This window comes from Botrytis cinerea, chromosome 13, assembly GCF_000143535.2.
Source record: "Botrytis cinerea B05.10 chromosome 13, complete sequence".
NCBI classification, from domain to species: Eukaryota; Fungi; Ascomycota; class Leotiomycetes; order Helotiales; family Sclerotiniaceae; genus Botrytis; species Botrytis cinerea.
Window position 1 is genome coordinate 1,859,796 of NC_037322.1, and position 19,629 is coordinate 1,879,424.

Here is a 19,629-nt window from a genome sequence, read left to right on the forward strand (position 1 = left end):
GAGAATGAGAGACAGAGGACTCTTATGACTCGTGAAACATGAGTGATAAAGAAGAGAAGGGTCATGAATGCATTGAATTTCCCTTGGTAACATTTCATCATGGTTGCTCTGGTCGGAAACAATATTGTCATTTAAATGTAGAATTAGTATTTTAGAATGCTAGCAAGTATGCTAGCAAGTATGCTTTGTGTATGTAATAAAAGTATTTTGGAAAGCAAGGGGGGATTCAATGGCAGATTATTGGATTCATAAGAGATTATATTTATAACTGTAGGGGATACAAAGGAGGTTAAATTTAATACTACATTGTTGGTAGTATAGTTTTTCTCACATGATGATTCTGCGATACAATTTTCAAGAGTCTAATAACTCTGTGATAGAATAATGAACGATATTCCATTTCGTTGTTCACATAATGTGATTTTGTGCTCACAATCTCAGAAACTGTTTGCCATGGCATGCTCTTCTTTATGCTGTTGAATACAGGCCTCATCCTCATGTATCAAAATATCTTGAAGAGAGCCATTTAGAGTTTTCCCGCCATGGATAAATAAATGAATGTGAATAAGGAAGAAAGAAATTGAAGTAGTTACTAATAAAAGCCAGTGTTTCTAGGTAGTAATGATTTTCACACATAGAATAATGTATATGGATCCTGAGGAAGAATTACCAACAAATTGCCAAGACTCATTTATCTTGCTAATAAACATGTAGTTTGACCCGAAGTAGAAGGTTCCCGTGACTTGAGGTTTTCTTATTGACAGAAAGTGACTTCCTCTTCAGGGAAGATTCACTGGTATCTCAAGTCGTTCTAAGTGTTGATAAACCAAAAAAAATCAGGACAACGCCATTGCCAAATTTTGTTTCTAACCAGCCTCAAAAAGTCGCGACTCGAAAGCTATAGCCAAGTCACCAGATTAGTTTATTTTGTCACATCGTAGATTTCTATCAGGTGAAGCTAGGAGGAATACGTACAGGTTCGACCCTTACACATGATAAGTTTCTATTCTCAGTCTCCATCTCATGTCCCTCATGGTAAGTTTTGAATCCATAACTACAAATACTCCACATGGAACACAGATTAAATCCATATATCTAACAAATTTATAGCAAATCTTATCTTTTCTTCATTCCTCAAAGTCAGGCTTGTTAAAAGCATCTATCGAATCAAATTCACAGCAAGATGATGCGATCAAAGTCTCAAGATACCCGAAAGATCCCACCTCGTACAGCACAAACCCAAGCCGTGCCTTCAAACAATAGGGAAATCAACCAAACGAGTGAAGTAGCTTTCAAAAGAACTATTCCAGGCACAAATGGTGTAATAGCTAACACGACAAAGCGTTTTCATCATGGAATTTGGATTGAACCATCAGCCAAAGAGTCTGATCTAGATTGTAGCCCTACTGACCAGCAGTGGATATTTGCTAATAGTTTCAGTTCGGGAGATAGTCTAGTCTCGCAGAAAGTTGAGAACAAGATGTTTAAGCTTCTTCCAAAAACAGTTGCGGAAACGGAGAAGACAGAGGTGAAAGAGAAGATATCGAAGGCATTCGTTGTAAATACAAAGACAATGAATCTACCTGAGCCCGATTCAACATTCGAGACGCTTGAGAGTACGGATAGAAGAAGTCGGCGAACACATACAAAGGTCAAAACATATAATGATAAGACCTTGGCTAGGGGAGCTGTATCTTCGAGTAGTGAGCATCAAAGTGATAGTGATATTTCAGAAAACACTACCCGGCAACAAATCGTATCACCTAAACAGCCTCAAATGGCGATGGAAGATCCAGTCAGATCACACGTTAGATCAGAATCTAGGTCGTTGGGCACGGAGCATGAAGATATTAAGAGAAGAAGTCGACGAGCACATCCGAAGGTCAAGACTTACAACACTAAGGTTCTATCTGGCACAGCTATACATACTCCGACGAAGTTCATAAAAGATTACAATCTAGGGGTTGAAGAACGGAGACAAAGTCTGCCACCTGGACGACGTAGATGAAAGGGAAAAGTTTAAAGTACTCTGTACCAAGCAGACATCGGATTCACAGTTTGAGAAGCGTAGATATTGAAAATCTCGGGAGATACTGGAAGCATATGGAACTCCACAACATCATCCGTATTGTTTACCCTGGCAATCTTTACCACAAAATATTCCACTTTTGTGTATCATGAGAAAGTCACATCAAGGCGTAGAGAATTTATCAATGGAGTGGAGATTAAAACTGGAGGAAACACATGTTGAGGAATTCAATGATTCTGCCTGGAGGGGACCAGCGAGCTACTTCTAAAGCGAAATAGAACTGCAACAAATAGCACTTGATCAACATTCAGTGTAAATACTGTGGTACTTCACATACAGGAGCTAGTTTTAGTTTTTGTTAAGAATAATTTCAGGCGATAAAGGAGCAGTTATTCACATTGAAAAGTCTATCAAATACAAGATTGGCTGTTCAAAATAACACTTCGATTATCCAGGCTTGAAGGTCATTAGCTTTACAACAAAGAAATGTTTGACAAATGTGATTTCTCGTGGAATAGACAACCCCTTCTAGACTTTTGAGCCCAACTGAAATCATGTTAAAACATTGCTCCATCCAAATTCCCCTCTTTGGTCTCTTTGGTCTCTTTGGTCTCTGAAGATATGTATTGATGAATTCACAGACGGGTAAATTTTTTTCTCAATCAAAGACCCAGTAATAAAACCATTATTCCCTATGATTTCAATAGTGAGTCTAAATACCGAGTGCGTGCTCCCAATGCCTTGACGAAGTATATTCTCAAAAGCTAGATCGGCGATATAGAATTACGAAAGATGGTATGCAGCATATTATTTGCCCCGATATGTTACTTCTCGGCTTCTATCGATGTCGGATCTACGCAAATGTTTGTGCTGATAACCTCCATTCGGATATAAACCTCTATTACAACAAGCGGCTACCCCGTGGCGCTTTCATCTTCAACACGAATTATCGTAAATCACCTACGCTTAATGAAGTTGGAGGACCTTCTCAATCGATTACACGTTCTCGTCAGCTACTTGGCTTGGACTCTGGAGACTCTTGGGATCACCCTAGGCCTAGCTGCACCCTCTTCGTATTCGGACGTTTCTCAAAGGTGTATAATAATTCTCCAGACCTAGATTGACAACATCTTATGTCCATACCATGTATTCCACTTGTGATTGTTATGGATGACTTATGTGCTTAGTGTAGAAATTATCCATAAAATCCTTAGTTTCGCTCTCGTCGTGGGAACAGAGCAAGACTCTTTGGTCCCAAACGTACTTACTTGTAAAACAAATAAACCATCGATTTATCGAGAAACAGAATACAGTATTCATTATTCAGATTTCACTGGCCCACTATGCTAATCTGATGCTTGGTTCTACTCGCTATACTTGTAAGAGATTCGAACTCAATCTCACGTTATTTGCAAGTTTGAGATGGGTATCTAGACGAATCCTTAAGTGTGCTGTAATGAGTTAGTGATTGCATCCTCGATGAATGTTGTTTACGTGTCTTTGTAGGCCTTTTGCTTAGAGATAATGGTGCATTCCCATGGTCAGGTGACATGCGACTTAATCTGTAAATTTACGTCAAGTCCATCGATACATTTTGTCTAGGAGTGGAAAAAATTGCTTCAAGCATTCGTCCGGGTCTACGCGAGTCGAGTAAGATCCCAGGAATGGGGGCAACAACTGTGAAGCGGATTTGTGTTCTCTTGTGAGAGAGCTGAGGACTGTCGAGACCCTGTCTAGTCTTGCAACAGAGACAATGCAATGGCTTATGGACAGAACAGCGAAAAGAACGATTGAGGATTGGAGACTCGCAGAGTTTCATATTTTACAAATCGAGAATGACAAGCAACCTTTATATGACTGAATTTATTAGATCATATTCAACCTGGTTTTATGAACGGCATAAAATATAGGCTAGTATTTTTTAAGCGAGCGCTGGATTTCTAGTCAGGGGGTTTTAAAATTCTCCCCAAATTCCGCATAGCAAGATTACAATTACGGTCAAATTCTAATTAACCGTTGACAGATCTCAATTTGCTTCAGAGCGCAGGATAATACGTAAATAATGATTCGTGATTTGCAGCTATTATTATAAACTGCCGTAACTATCATTAATTGACAGTATTTAAATAATCACTGTTCACCGCGCGAAGAGAGCGAAAGGCAGTGAGACGTCAAAACCGCACACATTCAATCGGTGTTAATAAGTGCAGCATGGAGCGCAACTTTATATTTGGTCATCTGGTCTTACGATTTCTGGTGATGTATAATGATTCACACTCAACGTAGGATTAATAATCATAACATGTGGTACGGTGTGAATCGCAATTTAGTTTCTGGTACGGTACGTTTATACAGATCGAAATGTCGTTTCAAATTTAGAAATTTGACCGTAAACTCATTATTGCTGATATATTGTTAGCATTCTGTCTAGCTTTATGAACTAGATCTATGATACGGTGGTAGCTGTGACGCTAATCTTGATTACGCTCTTTTGCTACGGCTTCTGATGTTTTTAGGAAGTCTTCGGCAGTGCTTATAAGGAAAATAACTGCCCTTCTCAAAAAAATTTCTAGATCTCCTTCTCATCGTTCATCAAAATCCTCTTTTATCAAAGACTCCCTTCATCAAAAACTTCATCTATCAAGAACTTTATCTTACATAAAAAACATTCAGATGAATCTATTAAACTCAATATCTAGCCATTTCGACCTTCCATCAAGACCAAAGATGTCTACGAAAGATCATTTTGAGAAGCATAATACTCAGAAAGAGCAGCTCCGCGCATCTACCGAATATCCGGATCTCACTCCCCAGGATGCTCTTCAGAAACGAGTTCTTGCTCGTTGGATCCATAAACAATGGTTCATGAAAGACGGAATGCGCCACATCATTTGCAGAGGTATGTGTATCACTTAATAACTTCAATCATTCGATACATACTAACTTGATAATCTTTTCAGATATTGAATATCACCATTATAAAGCCCAACCTCGCCTTTGGAAAAACGTTTTGCGTTGGAGGTCAACAACCGATGTTCAGAATTATGTAGATTACTGGGAATATCCGGTTTCTCTAAAAGACGTAGATCGTGTATCTAAGGAGGCACGTGTGGCTCGCGAACAAATTGGAATTCATCCAAGTGAGGGAGGTTGGAATCTACCGAGATCTCACCCTAGACACTTGCTCAACTTTCCGCAGGGTAAGTTTGCCATCATTCAATTCTTATTATTTCCCATATAAACAATTACTAACTTTTGTTCCACTTGTAGAGATTCTGGACAAGATTATTGGTCATAATCTCATTGTCGGCGAGGACATGGGCTCTTTAGCTCCTAGACCGATGACCAGTAACAAAAACAGCGACTACCAAGAAGCCTACTACCAAATCGCTCGTCCTCCTTACCCTGGACCCGTCACCCAAGAGCTTCCATGTAATGGATACCGCGTGTATGCCTTTGCTGAAAAATACCGTCCATCCATTGGAATGTCTGGAGACACCTTTTTCGAGAGAGGAACGCAAGCCATCCAGAAATCTGAATTGAGCGATGAAGTCGGGTCTTACATTCAGATGCGAAATATCTTACGTCCAATGATTGACGCAAGCTGTCTCAGAGCATGTAAAGCCTTTCACGGTTATGGTACCGAGATGCTGTACAGACATAACAATTTTACGTTTGTCATTCCAACTTATAGGTACCCAAGAACATTTATGATGTACGATCAGGATGGACCTCGCTCAAGCTCTACCACCCCCAAGCCAGATAGGCACATAGACACCGTTGGGGCATTACAGCCATACAGAGAATGGTTAGCCGAAGTTAAAAACGTGGTGTCTCAAGTAAAACAATCTGTCAGCGACAAAGACCTAGCAGGTTGGGCTTACCAAGATCCTTTCATTCGATTCCTCTACGCTATTGGCCCGGAAAATGCGAAGCTCATCAAAACTCTCCAGTTTTCTGGTACCTTGAAAAGTCATCACTGCGGCCCAGAAAATACTCGTCATAGAAATTGTGGTGAGGGATTCATGTTGAACTTCCTCATCTATCTACAATTCATCCGTGAGCTTTGTCCGCGCTTAGAAAAGCTTGTCTTGAACATCGCTCCGGATGTTCATCGTCGTTACGACAAAAACGAAGCAATGAGATGGTCTAGCTTCCGGCAAACCATTACTCCGCTCCTGGAAACTCATCTTAGAAAGTTAGAGACGGTCAAAACTTTGGTTCTATGCACCCGGAATGAAGAGAAACCAACTGAGCAAAATCATCTTTACGAACCGATGAAGTTTCCTCTTGCTGTAGAAACATGCAAATGGTTTGAAGATAGGGCCAGAGTTCGGGCATCAAATACTTGATATCAATCGAGAATGCTTAACAAATTCTCTGTGGAAAAAATATTGAGAGACTCAAGTCTAGAATTATTTGGTGTCATTGGGGCGGCATGCTAGGAGTTTGGTTAAGTCTTTTGACTTATGGATCTTGTTTTTTTTTTAGCTAGTAAAGAATGAATGAACTAAACTGAAAAATGTCATTAAATGATCTAATATTGTTTGACTCTTACAATCGTGATTCAATAACCCTGTAGAGTTACCTGATCAGTGATTTCTTTCAAAACTACCGACCATTCCCAAGTTTTACGACAGGCGACTTCAGTAAGTTTGTTTGACTGACATTCCTAATTTGCCAATTAAAAACTCTTTCAGAATGAATAAATACCCTGCATGCACCGCCCTAAAAATCATTTCTCATCATTAAAAAAATGTGACGTTCATAGGCTCTCTCTTGGATCGGATGGAAAATTTGAACAAGAGAGAGGGCACGGAACCGTCCCATCTAGTAGTTATTATTGTGAGTGATGAATACGGAAATCAGATTTGAGTGGACTGAATAGAAATATTCCTGTAAATTCTCACAGAACTATGCCATACGGCATCTTGAGTATATACGCTCGGATGTTTCATTTGGATCTTGGTGCGCTAGTGCGTCGCTTAGTATATGCTGTATTATACTAGCGTCAAGGCAAGCGAGTCTGCCTCTTTCCAATGTCTTTTTAAGCTCCCTTCCTTCCAAGATCTATTCCTTCATAGTTTCTTCCAAGATCAAGTTCAACACCTACTTCAACACCTACTTCAACACCTACTTCAACACCTACTTCAACACCTACTTCAACAGCAATGTCAACACTATATCCAATTTCAAGCCTTCTATACGATCCCAGATATAGTACCAGAATTTCGCAACCCAAGCTTTATGGTCGCACAATTCCCTTCGGACCCTATACTCCGGAGGATCTAGAGAAAGCACGCCGCCAGTTTCCAGAGGAAAAGCTGGCATCTAGGGCGCTAGAAAAGCTTGCTTACGCTAATTGGTGTGGAAGTAGTAGCAACAAATGGTTCTGGAAAAATAACTACCGCTACACTTGCGGTGACGGTATGTAAAAATCACAGAAATAATCTAACATTTTTTTTTTTTTTTTTTGATTTCTTGCTCACTCTGATCATTTTAGATATCATCTACAAACAAGTATGGGTGCCTAGAACCAAAGAAGTTCGTTGTCCATACAATTACAAAAAGTATTTGGTTCCACTGGGTGGCCCTCCAACGCTCTCCCAAATCGATATCCCAAAGCCACATAGGCTATCAAACCTACTCAAGCACCGGAGCGAAATGGAATGGAGCTTGCCTAGGGGTCATCCCCGCCATCTTTTGAATTTCCCACAAGGTACTTAGCTCCAAAATGTCGATTGCACACCGAATACTAATCATCTGAACGCAGAAATTCTAGATTCTATCTTTGGGTTCGCATTGATCACCAAAGATCTCGCGGTTTTCCCCGATGTCTCCACCTCGAACAAGGTGCAAAAGTACGAGGATCCCAAATTTCATCAAAACTACACATTAGGTGGAAGAGTGTGGGAGGACCAAGGTTACGTAAATATGATTTGCCACGACGCTCTTGATTTAAGTACGATTATTCAAGAGCAGCGATATGATGCCCAGGGGAAATACATTGTTATTCGGAGGGTTTTCCGCCCTGTAATCGACGCGACACTTCTACGGGTCTGCCGGAGCATTTGCGATCAGGCAACTAAACTGTTATATGCAGGGAACGAGTTCCAGTTTTTGGCAACGAAGACCGGCAAGTTGGGTGCCCCAGATTCGTTGTTTGAAGACAAATTTTATCCAAACTCTTCATCAATCAGGGACTTTTGTCAAGGAAGAGATGATCAAGAAGCCGTAGATGTACGAGAAAGAGCCGCCCTTGATGCTATCAATATCATCGAGAACAGAACACCGGTGCTAGATCTGGACTGCGACATGTATCACGATCTCTTCGTACGATTTCTTCGTGCGATTGGACCAAGCAAATCTGCTATGATCAAGACTCTACATTTTGGCGGAACTATCAAGGCACACCACTGCTCTCAAGAATCCAGCTGTGGAAAAGTTCGCAAGTATTGCGAAGATGACTTGATCGAGAGTCTTCTGTTGTACATTCCTCTCATTAAGAGGTTTTGCACGAACTTACAAAAGTTGGTGATCAACATCATGTCGAGAGACAGAGATACCAGCGACAGCTTCAGGTCAGGTCCCACACAATTTAAGCACGATGAACGAGAACTCCAGTCTTATGCACGACTGCAAGCTTTGCTGGAAACCCAGATCAGAGGGTTAAGCACAGTTCAACAACTACAGATTTACGATGAAGACCACGAGAAAGTAGATTGTGCGAGAGACACAGAAGCATGGTTTTCTGAGAGAACTCGCCGTCGGGGACTCGAGGCACTTGAGCAGGCAAAGCTACAGAGCAGAATGGAGGCGTTGGATATTGGTAATGAAAATGCCAGTAGCTCTGTCGAAACTTCTGTCTGATATTCCGGAAAGGTACCAATATCCCACAACTCTCAATGGACAAGTCATAAGGTCTGATTCAATATCTAGAGATCAGGGATATCAAGTATTATATTGACGCACTAAAGGTGTTGAGTCCATACAAATGTGTCTTTTAATAAATGAAACAATATTCTACACTCATATTCCAGGTGCTTATGTTCGAAAAATTGTGATGAAAATAAAAAATTGACAGTTGAAACGACAATGTTCTGCCAGCTGACTCTTCTCTAAACTATAGAATCGATGTTATATACTATTAATGAGCTCTGGCTAACAATTCACAAGTTAAGTCTTGACAAGATGCAAGTCAGACACTTCTTTCCGTGTCTTTGACTTCGATCTCTCTAGATTCTCCGGTGGTTTCCAAGTGATTCTTCTTCCACCTCACTGTTTTTCTTTACTCTATTGTATAATTCTGTACCTATTGGTGTTGATATCACATTGGAATCTGGCAAATGTCCACTTGAAAGAAACACACTTACCGTTAGGTCATGGTACTGTGTTGTGAGTAGCCAAGGATCATTTCCCGTGTTTGCATTGTCCAAAGTCGGCACGTGCCATGTGTTATCTGACTTCACTGGACGAGATGCATGAATTGAGTGAAGCAGGAGGAAAGTGAATATCAAAGATCTGATAAGACTGGAAACTGAAGTCTGGCACGTGCTTCGTTCACATACCTCGAATCTCAAAATCAAGTGTCCCGACTTGAGTTCAGTTTCCTTCAATAACAAATTCAACCTCAGTCACACCAGCAACTCTTGAGTGGATTGGTACAATAGATTGATGGTGATTTCTTCATTCTTCTTGTTTCTTCAATCTCTCAAAATTGCGTATTGTCAGAATAAAGATGCCACCACGATTTCCTCCCCGCGTTCCGCGCGAACATATCAACAATCTTCCGCCGATGACTCAAGACGATCTTGATACCGCACGCAAAGAGTTTCCTGACGAAAAGCTTGCATCGTGTGCGCTAGAAAAGTATGCGAAGAAGCATTGGATTGAAGGTCGCTACTTTTGGAAGGATGGTTTTCGTTACGTCTGTGGCTCTGGTATGTTGACTTTCCAATCCATGTTCACCAAAAACTTGGGATTGTTTGAGGGTGCAACATATTTATTTGGTCAATTGTAGATATTCGATACTTTACAGCCATCGTTCCTAGATTCGAGAGGAAAGATAGCTGTGACCCCCGAAAGAGAACATACCATGTTGCCAAAAATACTCCGACATTAGACATGATTGATCGACCAAAGAAAAAAGGACTTCAGCGCTTGGTAGCACATCAGAGTGAAAGCAAATGGGCATTGCCTCGGGATCATGACCGACACTTGTTGAATTTTCCTCAAGGTAAGTTGTTTATTTTAAAATGAGTGCATGGAACATGAGCTCCTCTTCAACCCCCAGAAATCATAATCAATCCATCTTTCTCTCATTTCTTCCCAAAATACATGGTTCATTGTGCTATCCGTTATAGAAATGGAAACAATCATTCTATAAGACTTCAAAGAAACCAAAAGAAAACTTCAAGGGTATCATCGCGCTAGAATCTCTTATAGTATCATGAGTCCATAAATTCATTGTTCTGCCATTGGATTGTTCACTGCTAACCTTCTTTGACAGAAATCATTGATATGATCTCCCGCCGCATTTTGTTAATCGAGAATCATGCAATCACACCGGATGTTACAAAATCGGACTGGGCAAGGGCGTTCAAGTCCCACAAGACCTATTCCCTGGATGGCGAGCAGAGTCTCAAATCAGAACTCGGCTTTAATACTGTCATCACACGCCCTTGCAAAGATCAAGAAGGAGCATACTTTCAGCTTCGAAGAGTATATCGCCCCAGGATAGACGCAACTCTATTACGGGTGTGCAAAAGCTTCAGAGATAATGCAACTAAATTGTTGTATGAGGAAAACGTGTTCCACTTTACAACCATGGATTGGAGTGTAACCGGAAGTCCCCTTTCTTGGATCGATCACGAGAATACACGCAGCTGGTATATACCTGGAACCGAATTTTTCCAGCGCCCATTGAGTGAAGCTTCGTTACTATTAACAAGAATTTGGGAGACAGGGCAATTTGAAAGCTTCAAGCCAAATTCCCTTGCCGTTACTGACGCCATTCGCTTGATTGAAAGCTTGAGGAGCCCAGCACTAAAGGATTTCTCGTGTGCCTACAGCTATCACGACCACTTTTTCCGATTTCTCCAAGCAATTGGGACAGAAAAGGCTAGAATGCTAAAGACTTTGAAATTCAGTGGAACATTTGTTTTACACATATGTGACCGTCGCGGCTCCATCCACAACCCTAATAATTCAACAAGATCTTTGTGCTCTAAGGACCTGGTTGATACCCTTTGTTTGTATATCCCAATCATCAATAGGTTCTGTACCGGTTTGGAGAGACTGGTGATTGAAGTGCAGAAAGACCCTCATCCAGATTGGTCGTTGCTACTCAACTTAGGGGATCTGGACTCGGGCAGAAGTGTTCACCAAAAGTACATAACCTCCTTGCTTGAAGGAGAGCTCCGAAAACTGAAGACAGTAAAAATATTGGAAGTCTATCAAGTTTCCGAGGTCAAAGACGCCACCCCTGCAGCAGAGCCTTCAATCGATAAACCTGAGCCCAGAAAACTCATGATAAAAGAGACGCTTGATATCGCAGAACCGACAATCGCATGGTTTAGAGATAGAGCTAGGGAATTAGGCAACGAGAAATGAGAAGAATGAAACAGTAGCGACATGGAAATCTGTATGATCCCGTGAATTTCGTCATCAAGAACATTTCACGTATCTGGCAGGGAAGGAACTAAATGGGAGAAGTTCTGAGGAAAGTACTTCTGCTTTCGGGGATCTGTGAAGATCTGATATGCAGCATACAAAAATGTGAAATTGTAGCTGTAATGGAGAGGAACTACACACAATAACAATGACTCGTGCTCGTTGACGTGAAGTTTTTCTCAAACTGACGTTCACCCCTTTATGCCCCGCAGTTTCGAGTATTCAACGCCTCGGATTGTTTGCGCAGATATCTACCAACGCCGGTATTGGTAGACCAGGTGGAACTTCAAATATTGTGCGTGGATTGGTAAAAACCACCAATTCTGGTCTTCATATCAAATATAATAAGTAATTTGACACTGGCCAACGAGTTTTGGAAAGTAGGAGATGGCTTAAATTTTTGTATCTCGTTCGTCCCACAATCATGCAAATGGTCCTCTACCCGATATAGCTCTACTTATTAATGACCTTTTCTTAACCACATCCCACATCTATCCCGGCATTCTCACTTGTCGGACATCATATTGAAATATTACTATCAACTCTGATATCTCAGCAACTCATGCATAACCCCAGGCTCTCGTCTCGTTATATGTTCCAAGCAGCAAAAGTGGACCGGACTCGAATAGCTCTCCAATTCATCTCACTCCATCAATGTCCCCACACAGTATGATTAACATGAATCACTTAACTCCGAAATCGTGATTCAAAAAAGGACAAATGGAAGAGTCAATTCGCACTCACGTGCAAAAAATGAAGCTAGAAAGCACTAGCGCCATCAAATCATGACGGCACCTTTGAGTTTCTCCCCACACAGACAGACAACTTGTCCCAACCATTACCGACGCCATCCATATCGACATCCCGTTCTATTCCCAGATGAATTTTCATAAATAATATTAATAACCCCTTTATATATGGTAACCTCGTATCAAATGTGAAAATGAGAAACTTCATCTTATATCGCAACGAGATCTCAACTTCTAAGTATAAAAACACTCTCTTCCACGCGAAGACGTGAATCATGGTCACAACATCAACACCCCAACTTCGAACTACCGCGCGCCGCGTACGTCAACCACATCTTTCCGCGATGGACATTATACCCTATACCCAAGAACCGGGTAAGGGTTCGCAGATGTCGATCTTTGGTGTCGATCTAGGACATGCATGTCCGGCACATGCGTTTGTATGGATGTGGAAACGTGGGGTGCGGAGAAGAACGCTCAGATCCAAATGATGCTTCTCTGCAGCGCGTCACAGCCGAAAGAAATAAATTTCCGCATTGTTGCTACGAATGATATTGCTCTTGGATGGAAAGAATAGTCCGAAGTTGATGGCTATCTTCCTTTCAGATGCATCGGCGTAGATCATCACTATGTATGTAAGTGCTACAAGGCCAGATAAGTATATGAACCCCTCTTTCTTGCTTTCTTTTTCTGCTCTCTTTCGTACCCCATACCCAAATTTTTCACCCCAAAATGGCTTCAGCATCGCACCATGACTACACTCCTAATCCCGCCCTCTATACGGGCAATCCCTTAGCCCATGCCCATAGCAATTCCGCCAACTCCATCTACTTTGCCCCGTTTGCTGGTGCCCTCCAGCCCGGGCTGTATCGACCTCCTAAGAAAAACATAGCAAATCCTGCACCTTTAGGACTTGCCGCCTTTGCATTGACGACATTCGTATTAAGCTTGATAAATTGGCATACGAGAGATGTTTCGCAGCCCAATATTGTGGTTGCGTTGTCTTTTGGGTATGGCGGGTTGGTTCAGTTGTTGGCAGGGATGTGGTATGTTTCTTTTCTTGCATCTGTTGGCTCATGCAAATTCAATGTATTGCGGAGAAAAAGCAGACTCGAGTGTCAAGAGCTTTTGCTGACGAGGATGATATAGGGAAATGGCAGCTGGAAATACATTTGGTGCCACAGCATTAAGTTCCTACGGAGGATTTTGGATATCTCTCGCGATTGTTTTGACACCAGGTGGATTTGGAATTCAAGCATCCTATGAAAATCCATTACATTTTTACTATGCATTTGGATTTTTCCTTATGGTATTTCATCTTTTCCTTTATAAACCCCATGTATCCCCTAATCCCACGAACTAATATCTCCCTAGGGCTGGTTCATATTCACCTTCATGCTCTGGATTCTTACTCTTCGCTCCACCGTCTTCTTCTCCTTTCTCTTCTTTACGGTTGATCTCACCTTCCTGATGCTGGGTCTCGCCTACTTGTACCCTGGAGAAGCAGGTCCAAATTTGGCTCTACAAAAAGCAGGCGGAATGTTTGGGCTCCTAGCAACATTTGCAGCGTGGTATATAACACTAGCTGGGTTGGCGGATGATTCGAATAGCTTCTTTACGGTCCCGGTGTGGCATTTCCCATGGAGTGATAAGGGGAGAGAGATGAAGAGAGTAAGGAGTAGAAGCTTGGAGGAGGGGAGCGTTGGAGGGAGGAGCGAGGAACAAAAAACCAGGGAAGCGACTGTATAGTTGAGGCGTAGTGGAATGTTGATACGATAGGAACCGAATCTGAACGATATTAAAAATGGGTAGCTGGGTGTCAATACTTTGTGAAAAGAGCTGCGACGATGTAGCGAATGTTTGTCAAGGTTTGAGATGTACATACCATACATGAAAGGTTTGCAGGGAAAATACAAAAAGAAATGAATAGCAAAAGAATTGATCTAATTGAGAATAGTGACATCAATGACCACCATTATCGAACCTGTCTTTCATGCATGTATGATATTGATACCATTATGCACATCAGGAATATTTTGCGCTCCGGATTATCGGAAAAGATATTTCGCACTGGCTGAAGATTCGATGACATTCATTTCTTGGGTTGTTATTAAAGATGTTGTTGTAGATACCGCATGTGGTATCGCAATGAAGTTATAATCTCGGAAAGCGTGATTGACCACTAGATACCTAGCAGTCTTCGACCAAGTCAAAACATCTTCACGCTTAGAAATTACAAAGGATTGACAGCTCGTCGTCGCTAAGAACCTCTATCATACAAATCGTGAATAGCTTCAATACCAAATCCAGTCCCACAACCACCAAAAATTCTTCTTCACAACCCAGCCCAAGGCCAAATATGCAATGAAAAAAAAAAAAAGATTTCAAAAACTGGTCAGACGTCCATCAACACCCACCCCAATCCAGACTCCTAAGAGAACCAAAAGAGGGTCGAGATCATCACCACTTTCTATACAAATCAAGTCACTGTTGCCAGGACTCAACTCGTCCCTCCTTGCGGAGAGAAACGAAAGCAAAAACGGTTTCACTCTAGGGCATCGAGGATCGGCTCATCGTCCCAGTTGGAGTCTGTGGCTCTTGTAGAGAACACAGAAGAAGGACGTTTACTAAAGAAATGATTCTTTGAAGTATTGTCGATACTTTTTTCCCTGAGGGTCTGGGGACGAGAGGAATTTATAGAGGTTGGACTTGGTCTGTGCGAGGGTAGCGCGAGAGGGTTGGGGTGACAAATGGTGCAAACATGGCTGCTTTGGGGTTAGGGCGGAAAAGTCTGCGGTGGAGTGGGGTGGTTAGTGGGGCTTTTGAGAAGTTTCTGCTGTGAATTTTTTTGGTGGGGCTGAGGTGGGGATAGCCTTGCTGCAAGGCTGGATCTGGAATTTGCGGCTGTTTGGCTGTATGGCTGTATGTGTGGCTGGATTGTTTCATGGATGGATGGATGGATGGATGGCTTGATGGCTTGATTGGTAGATTTCTTATTATGTATCTTGGTTTGTTTGTTATATCCCTGTCACTTGGTGAATGGCCTTTTCTGCTTCATGTGACTTCGTTCTTCCTTCATTCCTCACTCTCACGACCTCGAGATGCTCAACCAACGCGTGTGGATTGTGAGATTCTAGCTTGGGGAATGGCAACCAGACATTGTGAGGCTGTCAGCACTCGTGCCAGCTCTTGTGCCAGCTCTGAACATCTTAAGAGACCTTCCCTTACGTCACTCATATTGCTCATTGTTATTCGAGTCTCGTTGCAGGTTGCTTTCTGCCTCAGAATCGTGAACTCTGAAGTCGAGATTAATGTCGTTGGTTCTGCATATCTCTCACAATTGTGGACTTCAAATTTACTACTTGGCTCAACATATTTATAACTTAAGGAGTGTAGGTTAACACATTATGTTTCCTCGAATTCGAGATTGAATTGATCTTCAGTGAAAAAATACTTTCATTCTTGCTTAGCCCTACTCTAGTGAGTTGGCTAATCTGGCTTATCAACTAAAAGACTTTCAACTTTCAATTCTGAAATTCCAAGGTTTACTTCAAAAAAATACTTCTGCTATATATTAATACTTCCACAAACATCAATATTTCTCTTTCACAATCCCCCTTCGATCGCCAGTGTTACCCACGAAGAGTGATTACGCTACTTGACTTCCGAAAAGCCCATTTGACATCAGACGATTGCTCATAAATTTATCGTCCTCCTCTCGTGGTTCAATCCAGCAGTGGCAACTGCAAGTGTCATCCAATCTCTTCCTTCTAATCTCAAAACTCTATATACCACATTTTCATGCGACATGGCACCGAGTCTGAGGTCGAAGATTCTCAAATCTCTTCCTTTAAGGGCCAGGAAAATGTTTACTTCTAGAGCTGCTTTGAAAAATGCAGATGATAAATCGCCTGTTTCCAATCCATTCCCGTTTTTACAACTTCCTGCAGAATTGCGGATTCAGATATATGAAGAACTCGCTCCAAAGTCGGAATCGAAATCCAGAAATGTCTTAAGAGTCACACGGACTCATTTAAGAAAAGATCCCGAGAGAGGAAAATATGCTATAGAAAGGTGTTTAACGAACGATGCTAGCCGTCACTACCCAGAAATATTACGTTTGAATCGACTGATTTATCATGAGGCCATGCCACTGTGGTATGGGATCGATAAGCTTCAAATCTGGATAATTAGCCCAGTAATCGAATTCAACATAAAAACAACTCTACCGAGCAATTTACCTTATTTCCTGAGATTCATAACGTCGCTTCGCATCGATATTTTCGTTGAGAATGATGATATATCATCGGCATTAAAATCAGGGGGACCACAGACGCCTAGATTTTGGACAAAGTTTGGAAACCGTTTGGCTGAACATGGCACCCTCACACACCTTCACCTGCGCTTCTCATTGCGAACACCAATACGGCTTCCACTCTCCACCTTTCCTTCACATTTTCTCGACATTCTTTTGGACTCCTACGTCGAACCTTTTCGAGGAATATCAGGATTGTTGAATCTGAAAACTCAAATCGACGTACGACACAATCCGTTCTACCAGGGCGAAAGAAATGAAATCAGCCTTGGGACAAGAGTTTATTCCTCTGTGGAGGAAGATGCACGTGCGTATCTGGACACTTTCGAGTCTGAAATGCTCCAAGTCACAAAGTCGATACATTGATATACTACAACCATCACCCATATCTCCACTTCTACGATATGATTGTAGAATTACGTGCTGTATATACGAAACGAATACATGGTCCCTGAATATGCGATATCATCTATCAGATTTAACCACGTTCGGAAACTTTGAGAGATGGTGAATCCATCTGCCCAGCAGTACTACATCTCAATATGTCATTGGTCACTTGGTACTCCCAGATCGCTAAACTATCGATCAGAACGTATTCAACATCCATGCAACGAAGAGATTTCCAGCAATATTCCCCGCAAATTTCCAGGCAGAAAATCAAAAGCTCAAGTCGGATATCTCGTAAATATGTATTCGAACATGTTCACACATATAGACGAAGTCCTCCCGGATCCTCTTTCATCAAATTATAATTATAATTACCTGGTTTCTCTCATCTCCTCATCTTCGATCTCGGTTCCTCTATAATCATCACACTTGTTCGAAACCTCTCCTCGAAATCATTACATCGACATGGGCATATCAGATATTTATTTTTTGTACTTGTGTAATCTATTTTTTTTTTTTTTTTTTCACTTTATTTTATTTCTTGGATAACTTTGAGATGGAGAGGAAACTCGATGCGTTTCAAAGACGGCATGTATCGTATCATGTCACGGAACCTTTCACTTACTACTCCCATCTCATTTCTCAAATGCGAAGCGTTTGAAATAATGATATGAAGGCCTGAGGATGTTTTCACTTTGGGTTTTCGTAGTTGGACTTGCACTTGTAGGTGCACCTATATTTGGTTCATCGACGAGTATGGGATAGGATATGATATGGTTGGAAAGGTTGTGGATTTTGGGGTCGTTTGGATGTGGGAATTTGTGATGTATAATTTTTAATGTGTAATTCATAATTTCTAATTGTTAATTTCTTATACATGATCGTTAGGTAGGCATATCTAATTTATCTAATATGTTTGATATATTGTAAAAGTGTAGAAGGTGGTAATGGTCACACAAGAAAAGCCTTCGCATATACCAAGCATAGAGCAAGTGGCTACACGTAGTAAAATGGGGTGAATCGCTACATCGCGACAGCGAGGTGAGGGAGACGGTAGGAGCTGGGCACTCAATTCTTCAGGAGACAACTTTAGAAGGTAGAAAATTCGATGATATTTTTAGGTCTACAGAAGAGAAGCTATAAATACTAAACGTTGGTAGCACGTGACCCTGAAGTCACGTGTTTTCACTCTCACATTCCTCCCCACTTTGGTCAATTGATCGCCCGATCAATTAAAGTCAAGAATCCAAACAACAATGCTCTTTTTGCTGCGATCATAACTTCGCGAAAAGTTTGCGAAGTTATGAAATGCGTTTATCGTCTTCCTTTACGACTCTGGTTGAGAACTCCGACCAGCAAGCCTTCCACTGCGTCTCTCTCCAGGAATAACTTCACGTATTCTTCTTGAACCTCTTGGTCGCCCAGGGAGACCTCGACTGTTGGAAAGGCCACCTCTCATTACGCCCGTAACTCCCTCGTTCTCGTCTCTTTCGTCGTTCAATCTCCTATCTTGTCCCGTGAGTTCGCGTCTTCTTCGTTTTACACGTCTGGTTCCTTGGGGAGAGGGGGCAGGGCTCGGGGGTTGGGGCGATGGAGGGGGAGTAGCATCTTCACCGCTGGTGTCTGTAGAGAATCCCAGCATTCCTTCTTCTTCATCGGCTGAAGCATATTTTCGTTTCTGTCCAGCTGCCGGTTCTACAGAGGCTACATAATAGTACGATTTTTCACCATAAGCCGATTCTTTAGAGATGACATCAGTGAAAGCGCGTTGATGTTGATGCCAAATTTCTTTCTGATGTCGACGGTACCAATCATGGAATTCGTCGTCAGTCATTTCGAGGAGGAGTGAAGCTTCGATGAGAACGGAGTGATTATCCCATGGCAATCTCCCGACAAGAGCTTGTTCGACAGGGTTTTCAGTAATCAGATGGCATTCGGCAGCAAACCCTGGAATTTCGTGTTGTCCATCCCACGTGACTGTCTTGTTGAAGATTGGCTTCAAGTTGCTGTGGGCATCCCTCAGGTCTTGGTACTTCATGCCATTCTCGAGGATCGGATCCAAGGTTCCATCATTTCTTTTCTTCACAGCCGTATATGGAACAATTGTGGCTGCGAACGGCTCATCCCCGTACGCGTCCATGTATGGCCGGATAGAGGTAGGGTTCCCTCCAGCTACGAGTGCCCACGAGTTATTCCGTCCATTCATGTACTGATCGGACTTCGTCAAGTTGGTGTAACTCTGGTGTCGTCTCTTAGCTGTGATATCATGAAAGAATCCATGATCGAAGATCATCTTGCCCTTGCCAAGCGTACTTTCAGCCAAGGTTCTCCAGTCTGTATCGTTCAGAGCGGAAGGTTTAACCCTTCCGTGTACGACTTCAGTTTGCGACGTATTCTCACCATTTTCGTCATGGGAATGTACGACGTACGCTGTAATGTGATCCGCTACCTTGTAGTCGGATACGGTATACAGGTCC

The 19,629-nt window shown here is 41.9% G+C and overlaps 6 protein-coding genes across 7 annotated transcripts; all 6 read left to right on the top strand.

Moving 5' to 3' along the window:
- Positions 1-839: 839 nt before the first annotated feature.
- On the top strand, positions 840-2,317 carry BCIN_13g04940 (hypothetical protein). Of its 2 annotated transcripts, XM_024696863.1 has the most exons (2): positions 840-1,285; positions 1,343-2,317. In XM_024696863.1, the coding sequence occupies exons 1-2, from the start codon at positions 1,184-1,186 to the stop codon at positions 2,006-2,008; spliced, it is 768 nt and encodes a 255-aa protein (XP_024552675.1). In that variant the 5' UTR covers positions 840-1,183; the 3' UTR covers positions 2,009-2,317. The 2 variants fall into 2 exon arrangements, with proteins under 2 accessions (XP_024552675.1, XP_024552676.1); XM_024696862.1 differs by having other exon boundaries at positions 840-2,317.
- Positions 2,318-4,466: 2,149 nt separating this feature from the next.
- On the top strand, positions 4,467-6,457 carry BCIN_13g04950 (hypothetical protein). Its single transcript, XM_001559462.2, has 3 exons — positions 4,467-4,928; positions 4,990-5,229; positions 5,300-6,457. Exons 1-3 carry the CDS (start codon positions 4,757-4,759, stop codon positions 6,379-6,381), a joined length of 1,494 nt encoding a protein of 497 aa, XP_001559512.1. The 5' UTR covers positions 4,467-4,756; the 3' UTR covers positions 6,382-6,457.
- A 519-nt stretch (positions 6,458-6,976) lies between these two features.
- Positions 6,977-9,057, top strand: BCIN_13g04960 (hypothetical protein). The gene is made up of 3 exons (XM_024696864.1): positions 6,977-7,456; positions 7,533-7,748; positions 7,803-9,057. Exons 1-3 carry the CDS (start codon positions 7,201-7,203, stop codon positions 8,897-8,899), a joined length of 1,569 nt encoding a protein of 522 aa, XP_024552677.1. The 5' UTR covers positions 6,977-7,200; the 3' UTR covers positions 8,900-9,057.
- Positions 9,058-9,363: 306 nt separating this feature from the next.
- On the top strand, positions 9,364-11,883 carry BCIN_13g04970 (hypothetical protein). Its single transcript, XM_001559460.2, has 3 exons — positions 9,364-9,969; positions 10,050-10,265; positions 10,539-11,883. The coding sequence occupies exons 1-3, from the start codon at positions 9,768-9,770 to the stop codon at positions 11,639-11,641; spliced, it is 1,521 nt and encodes a 506-aa protein (XP_001559510.1). The 5' UTR covers positions 9,364-9,767; the 3' UTR covers positions 11,642-11,883.
- A 946-nt stretch (positions 11,884-12,829) lies between these two features.
- On the top strand, positions 12,830-14,382 carry BCIN_13g04980 (hypothetical protein). Its single transcript, XM_001559459.2, has 3 exons — positions 12,830-13,496; positions 13,600-13,759; positions 13,825-14,382. Exons 1-3 carry the CDS (start codon positions 13,183-13,185, stop codon positions 14,197-14,199), a joined length of 849 nt encoding a protein of 282 aa, XP_001559509.1. The 5' UTR covers positions 12,830-13,182; the 3' UTR covers positions 14,200-14,382.
- Positions 14,383-16,001: 1,619 nt separating this feature from the next.
- Positions 16,002-17,618, top strand: BCIN_13g04990 (hypothetical protein). Its single transcript, XM_001559458.2, has one exon. The coding sequence runs from the start codon at positions 16,259-16,261 to the stop codon at positions 17,129-17,131; it is 873 nt and encodes a 290-aa protein (XP_001559508.2). The 5' UTR covers positions 16,002-16,258; the 3' UTR covers positions 17,132-17,618.
- Positions 17,619-19,629: the final 2,011 nt, after the last annotated feature.

Excerpts from the sequence above, each read along its gene's own strand:
- BCIN_13g04940 (XM_024696862.1), top strand. The coding sequence starts at position 1,184 with ATGATGCGATCAAAGTCTCAAGATACCCGAAAGATCCCACCTCGTACA.
- BCIN_13g04950 (XM_001559462.2), top strand. The coding sequence starts at position 4,757 with ATGTCTACGAAAGATCATTTTGAGAAGCATAATACTCAGAAAGAGCAG. Across the intron at positions 4,929-4,989 it reads GCGCCACATCATTTGCAGAG|ATATTGAATATCACCATTAT; the intron begins GTATGTGTATCA and ends TAATCTTTTCAG. Across the intron at positions 5,230-5,299 it reads CTTGCTCAACTTTCCGCAGG|AGATTCTGGACAAGATTATT; the intron begins GTAAGTTTGCCA and ends TTCCACTTGTAG.
- BCIN_13g04960 (XM_024696864.1), top strand. The coding sequence starts at position 7,201 with ATGTCAACACTATATCCAATTTCAAGCCTTCTATACGATCCCAGATAT. Across the intron at positions 7,457-7,532 it reads CCGCTACACTTGCGGTGACG|ATATCATCTACAAACAAGTA; the intron begins GTATGTAAAAAT and ends TGATCATTTTAG. Across the intron at positions 7,749-7,802 it reads TCTTTTGAATTTCCCACAAG|AAATTCTAGATTCTATCTTT; the intron begins GTACTTAGCTCC and ends ATCTGAACGCAG.
- BCIN_13g04970 (XM_001559460.2), top strand. The coding sequence starts at position 9,768 with ATGCCACCACGATTTCCTCCCCGCGTTCCGCGCGAACATATCAACAAT. Across the intron at positions 9,970-10,049 it reads TCGTTACGTCTGTGGCTCTG|ATATTCGATACTTTACAGCC; the intron begins GTATGTTGACTT and ends GGTCAATTGTAG. Across the intron at positions 10,266-10,538 it reads CTTGTTGAATTTTCCTCAAG|AAATCATTGATATGATCTCC; the intron begins GTAAGTTGTTTA and ends CTTCTTTGACAG.
- BCIN_13g04980 (XM_001559459.2), top strand. The coding sequence starts at position 13,183 with ATGGCTTCAGCATCGCACCATGACTACACTCCTAATCCCGCCCTCTAT. Across the intron at positions 13,497-13,599 it reads CAGTTGTTGGCAGGGATGTG|GGAAATGGCAGCTGGAAATA; the intron begins GTATGTTTCTTT and ends AGGATGATATAG. Across the intron at positions 13,760-13,824 it reads CATTTGGATTTTTCCTTATG|GGCTGGTTCATATTCACCTT; the intron begins GTATTTCATCTT and ends ATATCTCCCTAG.
- BCIN_13g04990 (XM_001559458.2), top strand. The coding sequence starts at position 16,259 with ATGGCACCGAGTCTGAGGTCGAAGATTCTCAAATCTCTTCCTTTAAGG.